The sequence below is a fragment of the Physeter macrocephalus genome, chromosome 1, assembly GCF_002837175.3.
Source record: "Physeter macrocephalus isolate SW-GA chromosome 1, ASM283717v5, whole genome shotgun sequence".
NCBI classification, from domain to species: domain Eukaryota; kingdom Metazoa; phylum Chordata; class Mammalia; order Artiodactyla; family Physeteridae; genus Physeter; species Physeter macrocephalus.
The window spans coordinates 38766782-38777990 of record NC_041214.2 but is presented as its reverse complement, the minus strand read 5'-3'; the positions used below and the strand labels follow the sequence as shown (position 1 = coordinate 38777990).

The 11209-nt window shown below is 43.1% G+C and overlaps 1 protein-coding gene across 1 annotated transcript in view; it reads left to right on the top strand.

The window, feature by feature from the left end:
- Positions 1-457: 457 nt before the first annotated feature.
- The window catches only part of ANKRD28 (ankyrin repeat domain 28), a 178859-nt gene continuing 168107 nt past the window's right edge, over positions 458-11209 (top strand). Inside the window, exon 1 of the mRNA XM_028490006.2 lies at positions 458-554. Within this exon, the coding sequence (XP_028345807.1) occupies positions 528-554 (27 nt within the window). The 5' untranslated portion in view covers positions 458-527. The remainder of the gene's footprint in view (positions 555-11209) is intronic.

Genomic DNA, 11209 nt, shown 5'->3' with positions numbered 1-11209 from the left:
CCCTCCCTCGGCTCCGCTCCCTTGCTCGCCCCCGCCCAGCGCGCCCGGCTCCGCGCCCACCCTCATGGCTTCCTCCCCCGCCCTTGCCCATCCGGGAGGCGGGGCCCGAGCGAGCGCGGCGGCGTGGCCAATGGGCGCCCGTCTTACTCTGGCCTCTCCCCCGCGCGGCCGCCAATCGCGGCGGGCGGTGGTGGTAATATTGTGGAGTGGAGTTTGGATGCCGCGGCTGCCGCGGGCTGGAGCGGGGCGGCCGCGGGGGCTGCCCGGCTGTCTTGGGAAGGGGGCGTGAGGCGGCAGCAGTTGCGGAGACAGCGGAGGGAAAAAGGAAGAAAGGAAGGAGGAGGGCGGGGAGTCCTCGAGGAGGAGGTGGGATCCTCCGGTTCTTCACCTCTCGGCTGCGGAGGGCGGCGGGGAGGCGGCGCCGCCCCCTGCCCGCGGACTCCTCAGCTCACTGCCGCCGACCCGCCGCCTCCGGGCGCAGGCGAGGCTCCTGGGGCGGGAGCGGTGGCCGGGCGGCGCCGACCGCCATGGCGTTCCTCAAACTCCGCGACCAGGTAGGCGAGGGGCGGCAGGCCCGGAGGTGGGAGGGAAGGCGGGAGGAAGGGGGGGCCGGCGGTGTGGGCCGCTGGGCGCCCGCTCGGCGGGGCGGTGCGAGGGAGGCGGGGGCGCCTCGGGGGTCGCGGCGGCCCGCCTGTCAGCGCAGCCCGGCCGGGGGAGCCCACGTGCTGCCTCCGGCGGGGCGGGTCCGCGCTCGCGCCGGGCGCCCGCGTCCGGGTCCGGGTCCGCGCCTCCTCTCCAGGTGAGGCCGGGGCCTAACAGGTGGCTTCCCGCAGCCAGGCGGGGCGCTGCCGGCGGCCGTGACCGAGGGTCACGACCTTGCTGGTTTGTTGGCGTCGCCGGGTAGTTCGAGGCCGACTCTGGGTCAAAGTAGATTTTGCTCAGGGAGTAGTTATTCAACGTGCAAGTTCCCACACTTGTTTTCTTCTGACATCTTGTGCACCATCTTGGTTACTTTTCTTGACTCAGGAAGAGCTGATACAAGAATACCTGAAGTGCGGTAAAGTGTCATGACTCTTGGATTGAGGAAATATTTTGTGTCTAGGAACGAAATCGCAACTGTATCAGAATGACTTGTACACCTGAAAACGTGGAACGATGGGTAACAAGGCTTTCAGGCGATGCAGAGGTTTCCAAACATCTGAATCTCTCCTTGAAGGAAAAGGGAAATTAACGTGTGAAATATACCGAATCGCAGTAGACTCCTTAGTGCTGAGAAGTTATGTTTGCCATTTGTTTTTCTGAACAGAAGATAGTGAACAGATTTGAAGGGAAGGTAATTGCATGTATTGGGAAACTATTCCGAAAGTGAGTTCCCCTTTTGAAAAACAGTGGGGGAAAAACTTGAGATATATTTTTCGATGTTGTCTCTTAGTGAATATTGTACCTTAAATTCTGAATCTAAGTAGTGTCATTTCATAAGTGACTTTTCTGTTTAGGCTGATGGCTGAACTTGTGTATCATTTGGTATCAGGAAGTTTTTAGTTGGTGTTAACATCATCAGGACATGATACTTTGAAAAACTCTAGTGTTTAGTCAAGCTTATACTTTGTATTTCAAATTGTGGAACTGCATTGTACAGTATGATAGCCACTAGCCACATGTGGCAACTTAAATTTAAATTAATCTTATTATTTATTTATTTACTTTTTTGTTTTTGGCTGCGTTGGGTCTTTGTTGCTGTGTGCCAGCTTTCTCTAGTTGAGGCGAGAGGGGGCTGCTCTTCATTGCGGTGCACAGGCTTCTCATTGCAGTGGGTTTTTTTGTTGCGGAGCATGGGCTCTAGGTGCGCGGGCTTCAGTAGTTGTGGCTCTCGGGCTCTAGAGCGCAGGCTCAGTAGTTGTGCACGGGCAGAGTTGCTCCTTGGCATGTGGCATCTTCCCGGACCAGGGCTCGAACCCGTGTCCTCTGCATTGGCAGGCGGATTCTTAATCACTGCACCACCAAGGAAGTCCCTAAATTAACTTTAATTTTAAATAAAATAAATTCAGTTCTTCATTCCTGCTAGCCACATTTCAGGTGCTCCGTAGCCCTACGTGGCTCTTGATTATGATATTGGACAATACAGGTGTGGAGCATCTGTATCATCAGAAAGTTCTGTGGGGCAGCACTATTAAAGAATAACAGGTAAAGCATAAACCAATTCCTGTACAGTTAACACACGTTGTACTCTCAGTGGTGTGTAACTCAAGATCCAGGGTCTCCACTAATCTTTACCAATATAATGGCACCTTGTGGTTCCATAACTTATAGTTGAGGTAACAATTTTTGTTTTGTTTCTCATCTTACACTTTTGAAGAAAGTTATTTGGATTATGTGTGTTAGAAATTTGGTGAACTTTTGGGAGAGCATCTCATTTTATTCACCATCAGGTTTAAACAGAAACAGGATTGTATTTTCAGTTGGACATAAAATCCAATTGCACCTTTGCATTTGTGTATTTAGGAATTGCAGTTGTGAAATAATTGTGATGCTACTCCAGTTTTATATAATATCTATTAATACTTGGTGGTAAAGATGATATGTAAAATGTCACCTGTAAACTTGAAGGTATTTGGGCAAGTTAATGAAGTGGTATGGCTCGGGGGTGGGGGAAAGAACCTTGGGGTTTACCTCTAATAAACTACTAAGTAATTGGCTCATTTGGTCTTTCTTTTGGAAGACATGTAGAAATGAGTTTGTTTTTGCCTGGAAGGGAGTAGCTGCTTTTAGAAGTCATCTTATGTGTTGATATTTTATTAGCTGTTAAAAGCGATGGTACAAATGAAATGGAATGCAGATACTATTTTAACCTTTCCCATCTACAGGACAGGCAGTTCAGCTAGACGAATTATTATTATTATTATTTTAAAAATAAATTTATTTATTTATTTTTGGCTGTGTTGGGTCTTCGTTTCTCTGCGAGGGCTTTCTCTAGTTGTGGCAAGCGGGGGCCACTCTTCATCGCGGTGTGCGGGCCTCTCGTTGCAGAGCACAGGCTCCAGACGCGCAGGCGCAGTAGTTGTGGCGCACGGGCCCAGCTGCTCCGCGGCATGTGGGATCTTCCCAGACCAGGGCTCAAACCCGTATCCCCTGCATTGGCAGGCAGATTCTCAACCACTGCGCCACCAGGGAAGACCAAGACGAATTATTTTATTTGGAGGAAAGGAGGAGATCTGTTTAAATACACAGAATTTTAAAGCTGAAAGGTAGTTGACATAGCATTTAGCTCAGTCCTCATTTACACTTGAGCTAGGAGGTAGTAGAATCTACTTTTCTGTGTTATTTCCATGTACACCCTGTATTTTGCTTTTTTCCATCTTTGTAAATACAGTCTATTATGTAGAAGCTAAACGTGGGTAGGGGTTGTTTTTCTTTGTGCACATAAGCATCAGGGGGGTTCTAGATGGTTTAAACATAAAATCACTGAGTAAATAAAGCAGTTTGTTTTCATATCCAATCAATGACAATGAGTAAGACAGCTTTCCCTCATTTTGTGCCAACACCAATATGGGGGTAAGAAGTTACTACTGTGCTATTCTCTATTAGTAGGTGAAAATAACTTTCAGTTGTAAATGAAATGAAAAGAATTTGTTTCCTGTTTGTAGGAAACGTCCCTGGATCTTTTTCCCCCCACATAAAAGTGTTTATAACAGCACGATTCTGTAACAGTTGCAGGGTTTTATTCAACAGGTGTCACTGTCAGGTTTTTTCTCTTTGCAGTTACTAAAAATGTAATCATACATGGTTACATTTAAAATTTATTTTCGGGCTTTATTGAGATATTATTAATATATAACATATGTAAGTTTAAGGTGTACAGCTTTGATTTTATACATGTATATATTGTGAAATGCTTACCACAATAAGTTAGTTAACATTTCCATCCCCTCATGTAATTACCATTTGTGTGTGTATGTATGTGTGTGTAGATAACATTTAAGATCTACTTCTCTTAGCAGCTTTCAATTATGTATATATAATAGACCATTGTTAATTATAGTCACCATGCTGTACATTAGATCCCCAGATCTACTCATTTTATAGCTGGAAATTTGTACCCTTAGACCAGTTACAGGCTTACATTTTATCAGCCGTGATTCATAGTATACCCTAATAAGAAAGGTAGATGGTCTTTGTTTGGTTCAGGTGTAACAAACTCACACCTGGAGAGCTAAATGGCAGCTGATACTTGGCTTCACTATCTAGGACGCAATAGGGAGTGATGGAGATCATGGCAAATAACAGGTATGTTAGCTGCTGCTCAGCTCCAGGCCATTGTTTCTGTGCAGGTGTGCCTAGTACTTTCAGAACTCCAGTTTCTTGTAGGAAGCCAGAAATACAGATTCTTATGAAAAATTCTATTTATAAGTGTTGGCCAGTTGGTAGATAACATTGAGAAAAATTTAAAGCCGTGGTTTTAAAAAGGGAGACCAGTTTATAACCACTAATTTAGATCAGCTTGAGGAAACAAACTATTATAAAATTAGATTCCTATTAAAAAACAGTTTTCTCTGAGATAAAATAGCCAAAATGGTCATAAACTTAAAAAAAATTGAGATGTAATTTGCATACCATGAAATTCACCCTTTTAAAATGTTCAGTAGTTTTTAGTATATTCACAAAATTGTACAACCATTACCACTATCTAATTCCAGAACATTTTCATCACCCCAAAAAGCCATTAGCCAGACTTCCCTGGTGGCAGAGTGGTTAAGAATCCACCTGTCAATGCAGGGGACCCGGGTTCAAGCCCTGGTCCGGGAAGATCCCACATGCCGTAGAGGAACTAAGCCCGTGCGCCACAGCTACTGAGCCTGTGCTCTAGAGTCCATGCCCTGCAACAAGAGAAACCACCACAATGAGAAGCCCGCGCGCAGCAACGAAGACCCAACGCAGCCAAGAATAAATTAAAAAAGAAAAAGTCTTTAAAAAAGCCATTACCAGTCACTCCTTGTTCTCCCCTCCTCCTACCTCCTGGCAGTCACTAATCTACTTTCTATCTCTATGAATTTGCCTGTTATATTTCATATAAATGAAATCATACAATATGTGGCCTTTTATGTCTGACTTGTTTCACTTGGCATAATACTTTTAGCATGAATCAATTAGAAACTTTTATACCATGTTTAAGACTTTCTAAAAAAAAGTTCCTATACTTTTGTGCTGTTTTATTGCCTCTGGTAGTGTGCATATGTATAGTCTGGATGTTGTTTTTTTCTGTTTTCTGAGTTGGTTTTATAACTCAAGTTAAACTTTGTTTGCAGTAGTACTAAAGGATAGTAGTTTTCACATTTGGATTATTTTTGTGTAGGAGCCATCTTTGTGTTCCCTCCTGGGTTAATGGTCATTAGGTATGAATTCTTGATATATTGAAGGTTTGTTTTTTGGTTTTTTTTTTTAAACAAAGTTGGCATATCAATGAGTAGATATTGTATGGATGAGAATAAATAAGTTCTCACTTGTCAAGCATTCACTAAGGGTAGAGCATTATTTGACTTTTCAGTAGGAAAAAAATCTAGATGATCCTTGAAAAATCTTATAATTGGGGATACAGAATGTATGAAATGCCCTAAAAACACTGATGCCCATATGTTCAAGTATTCCATATCGAGTGACTCCTTGCTTTGTGTTGTAGATTGTGGGGGACACAGGGTGCAGTAGTTACCATCTCTGCCCCTAAGAGTCTTATTGGCTAGAAAATGAGTGAAGACATGCATAAATAAATGCACAGCATATGAGATGCTTCACATGAAAAGGTTTATAGAAGTTGAGGAAAAACATGGAGCATATTCTTTGGAAATGTAACTAATATATAATTCAGAAATAAGTGTGTTCTATGTTTCTTGACTTTTTTTTTTTTTGTGAATACTTTGTATGATATAGTGTAGAACATGGAGTGCTCCGTAAGAGATGGAGATAACTTGATTCCGAATTCAGAAAGGATCAGATGATCTGATTGTAGGCAGAGGGAAACCCTCATGGCAAGGGAGGTATTTTAGGTCCACAGAAAGGGTTTGTTGAGAGCAAATATTTGGGCAGGAAAGCAACAAGAGGGAACCCAGAAGGCAAGCCAGAAAAAGAGGATGGTATATTTCTGTTGGGATAGTTAGGAGATAGACCTGATTGGTGGGTGTAGTTGGAAAGGACTGGAGGTAGATTAGTTGAATTAACAGTGACTACATTATGAAGTACTTGGAATACAAGGTTAAGAAGTTTGGACGGATCGGTAGGTGATGGGAAGTCTAAGCTAGGCTGTGAAGAGCTTCAGGGGGAATGTGCATATATGTACTTTTCTCAAGAGGGTTCATAGTTTTATTAGATCTTCTGAGGGGCCCATGACACCCCAAAGTTAAATAACCGCTACATTACAGGTTTTAGAAGAGTAGATTGTAAAAGACAAATAGGGACACCCAAGACTGGTTAGGTGGCTACTGCTGTAATTCAGAACATATGTAAAACCTTTTAATTTAGTATAAACTGAGTATATTAATTACTAAGCCAAAGTTTGAATGGAAATGAGTACATCTTTAAAGGATCCTTATAGCTGTAATAATGACTCACTTATGTGTACAATTATGTCTTATATTCATATAACAATTGATAATTTTTTTGTTGCATAGTCCCCCTAGGGTCAATCACACATTAAAATGCAATTGAACATTGATTATGGTAGTGAAAAAAAAGCAGATAATCCAAGTAGTTAGGTTTGGGTTGTATTAGGTTTTTCGGCATTTTATTTCCTTTTCGTTTTTCTAGTCTAATGTAAAATTCATATGCCTGGGTTAGACTGAGATGCCCCTGGAAAATGTTCTGTGCCTGGAGAAAATAGTTGAGGATTAAGCCTTTTTGTTCTGGATAATGTGTCCTGTGGAGAGTTCACATCAAGCCAATCACTGAATAATACTTCTAATTTAAAATGAAAATTAATGAAATTTCCAGTTAATTAAACCTATAATGTTTTAAAGTGTTACAGTATATTGTACACGATGATTAAAGTTCTCAAGTAATTTAGGTTTGATTTCTACTCCTGTCCCTAGCCCCAGTTCTTCGTTATACTATTAAGGGATTCATCTGCCTTCCTTATGTGATACTGATTTTAAGAAAAGTTGCCAGGATTCTTTGTGTATGCTGGTTGTCATACAAAGCAAAGTCTAGATAGAATTACTACTCCCACAGCTAAAGTTCACTTTTGTGCAGTAAATTTAAGTTCAGATTCTTCTTTTCTTTTTTTTTTTTTTTTTTTTGCGGTACGCGGGCCTCCCACCGTTGTGGCCTCTCCCGTTGCGGAGCACCCGGACACGCAGGCTCAGCGGCCATGGCTCACGGGCTTAGCCGCTCTGCGGCATGTGGGATCTTCCCGGACCGGGGCACGAACCTGTGTCCCCTGCGTCGGCAGGCGGACTCTCAACCACTGCGCCACCAGGGAAGCCCTAAGTTCAGATTCTTAATTGGTGATGGTTTCATCTTTGATTTATTATAAAGTTAAAGGTATGTCTTTTCTACACTTGCAGATTTAAGGTCACAGATAATATTAAAGCATGCAGCACAGGACAAGATATTTAAAAAGGGAAATTAGGAAGCAGTTGTTTCTGACACAAGTGCTTGTTCTGGAAGCCTAGAATGCAAGTTATTACAGTTGAACACTACATTTTTTTTTTAAATAAATTATTTATTTTTGGCTGCATTGGGTCTTTCTTGCTATGTGCTGGCTTTCTCTAGTTGTGGTGAGCAGGGGCTACTCTTCGTTGCTGTGCGCGGGCTTCTCATTGCAGTGGCTTCTCTTGTTGCGGAGCGCAGGCTCTAGGCACACGGGCTTCAGTAGTTGCGGCACGTGGGCTTCAGTAGTTGCGGCACGTGGGCTCCAGTATTTGTGGCTTAAGGGCTCTAGAGCGCAGGCTCAGTAGTTGTGGCACACGGGCTTAGCTGCTCCACGGCATGTGGGATCTTCCCGGACCAGGGCTCGAACCCGTGTCCCCTGCATTGGCAGGCGGATTCTTAACCACTGCGCCACCAGGGAAGTCCCCTCTTTTCCTTTTGAGGGAACTCTTGGATTAAAAATGATGAAAGTCAGAAAGGACCTACTTAGCTATCTTCAGTATTGGTTGTTTTTTTGTTTTTTTTTTTTTTTTTTTTTTTTGCGGTACACTGGCCTCTCACTGTTGTGGCCTCTCCCGTTGCGGAGCACAGGCTCCGGACGCGCAGGCTCAGCGGCCATGGCTCACGGGCCTAGCTGCTCCGCGGCATGTGGGATCCTCCCGGACCGGGGCGCGAACCTGTGTCCCCTGCATCGGCAGGCAGACTCTCAACCACTGCGCCACCAGGGAAGCCCCCAGTATTGTATTTTTATTGGTCTAAATTAATTAGGATAAAATCAGATAATTCAAACATGACTTAGAAAGATTTTATGTATGTGTGTGGTGTGGATGTGTACGTAGATGGGTAAACAAAAGGCATCTATGTTGGATAGTTCTCTGAATGGTGAGACGTTTCCCCCACTTTTCGAAAGCTTATATGCTAGGCAGTGTATAGTTCCAAGAGTGCCAGACTGGGTCATGCCAAGAGTGAGAATAGTGTGCCTGGGAGAACTTTATAAACATTCACATCCTGGAGAAATGGAGTTAGTTGGACTTCAGAGTTAACAACGGCTGGATTTTAAGGGATGTAAAAGCAAACTGCAGCATGAAGGGTGGGCAGTGGAGTTGAAACCAGCTGAACAGATCGGAACAGCAGGTGTAGTATTAGTCACACAGAGCCAGTAAGTAGCCTAATCCAAGTTATAGGCAGGTAGTTAGAAACCAGCATGTCTGTTAGTTGAATGATTCAAATAGAGAGGTCTGGAATCGAGAGACTTCAGTAGACGAGGGCTGGGGGCTGTAACCTTGCAGACATTCTCATTTGATACTGTAGTGGGGACAACAGAGGGAACGTGGTGGGAGTATTTCCCAACTTAGAAACTAGTACGGAGTTGTAAATGAAAAGATGATACAAGTGTATTATAGAAATGTTTTGGAAGATTGTGTATATGTTAAGTAATGGTTAATCCACCTTGCTATTTTAAAGAAACTGTGAATTATTTTAAATAGCCTCTTAATAAACAACTTATTTTTAATCTTTTATCATAAAGCTGAATTTATATATATCATTTTCACAAATTTAGATGTACTGACTTGATTGCTTAACTATTACAAATGATCAGCAATCCATGGATTATTTTGTATGTTCTGATGTGTTACTGGTTTAGAACCTTCTGTGTTTTGGCTATTGAATTATTGCTTTTAAAATGTTGCTAATCAACCTGTATGTATTTTCTTTCCTTACTAGCAATGTTCCACCTACCTATGACTCCAGATTCTATTATAGTCAAAAGAACTCCTTACCTGCTCACTTTCTAGTTTCCTCAGAGTCTTGGAGCCACGGTTTTGAACTTGGAATTCCTTTTGTCTGACCATAACTTCTTTCATCGTTGCTTGTCCCCTCTTTTCACCCACAATGAAGCTGAGCTTTGCTGTGTTGGAACCTACTTCACCTAGTTGGTTAAGTTCAATTTGGCCACAAACTGACCTCTTGAGAAGTCTTGACCTCCTGATTCGAGCAGTATTGGCTAGGGTAGTGTTTTCTGAAGTGTAGGACAGCTTTTTCTACTGGTTTGTTTCTTGAGATTTTACGGTGGTGACCTGTCTGCTTGGACTTCCAGGTGTTGACCCACATTTCCTTGCTTCTAGTCTACTCAAGACCGAGCCTGGTGTCCTGCTTCAGTCTCACTTTCCTCTGGCCTGTTTGGGGGTTTCCCAGCTCACTTCATTGTACCCTTTCGTATTAACCATCCCTACTCATCTTTCAGCTTTCATCTCTGTTTTTCCACCTCAGCCTCCTTTCTTAAATCCTTTGCCACCCTCAGTTCCTAACTTACACACACCTCAGTCTCTTCCCCTTCATCTCAGTCTGCTGCCTCTTGGAATTTGTCCTTCCTTTCCGTTCCCACCCCTTCTCAGGCTGTGCCGTCTTCTCAGCAGGCCTTGACTCTCAGTGGGCACTTTACCCACAGTTCCTCCCATTGGAGCTGTTAATGTCAGTCTTACGTTCTTATCCTCTAGGTTTTCTACTCCTGTCTGTAGCCCCAGTATTACCCTCTCAGGTTATGCCTTCATTCTTTCCTGTGGCTTTGTTGGGCAAAAGAAGCAAATGACTTAAAGAAAAGGTTAAGTAAATATTAGTAGATGTCATTCATGGTTATGGAAAAGCAGTTATGATAGTCTTAATTGAATGTCTGGAATGCTGGAACATATACTTTTAATTTCTGGCTCATTTATTCCCTCTGTGACCTTGGGCAAGTTATTTCACTTAAGTTTGTGTTTCCTCGCCCAGAAAAGGGAGGTAGATGTGTCTAGCTCGCTGAATTGTTGAATTAAATGAGAGTGTGTAAAACCTCTGGCACATAATTGGCATTTGATAAATGGCAGCCACTATTGTATTGAAATACTTTGGCTTGGGACTTAGCTCTTCCACTTTCTTACTGTATGACCTTGGGCAAAGAAACTAAATCTGAGCTGGAGTTTGTTTTTAATATCTTTTTTGAGATATAATTCACAAAACCTGTACATTAAAATAATTTAATAATGTATAATTTAAATAATGTATAATTCAATGTGTTTTTTTGTTTTGTTTTTAATAAACTCACAGGGTTGTGCAACTATCAACCATAGTCTAATTTTGGAGTATTTATCACCTCAAAAAGAAGCCCTGTGCCAATGAGCAGTTACTCCCATTACTCCTAACCTCCCCTCCTTTCTCTTAACCTTAGGCAACCACTAATTTACAGGTATACCTCAGAGATATTGCAGGTTTGGTTCCAGACCACCGCAATAAAGCAAATATTGCAATAAAACAAGTCATGTGAATTGTTTGGTTTCCCAGTGCATGTAAAAGTTATGTTTACACTGTACTGTAGTGTATTAAGTGTGCAACAGCATTATGTCTTAAAAAAACACAATGTACATACCTTAATTAAAAAATACTTTATTGGGGCTTCCCTGGTGGCGCAGTGGTTGCGCGTCCGCCTGCCGATGCAGGGGAACCGGGTTCGCGCCCCGGTCCGGGAGGATCCCACGTGCCGCGGAGCGGCTGGGCCCGTGAGCCATGGCCGCTACGCCTGCGCGTCCGGAGCCTGTGC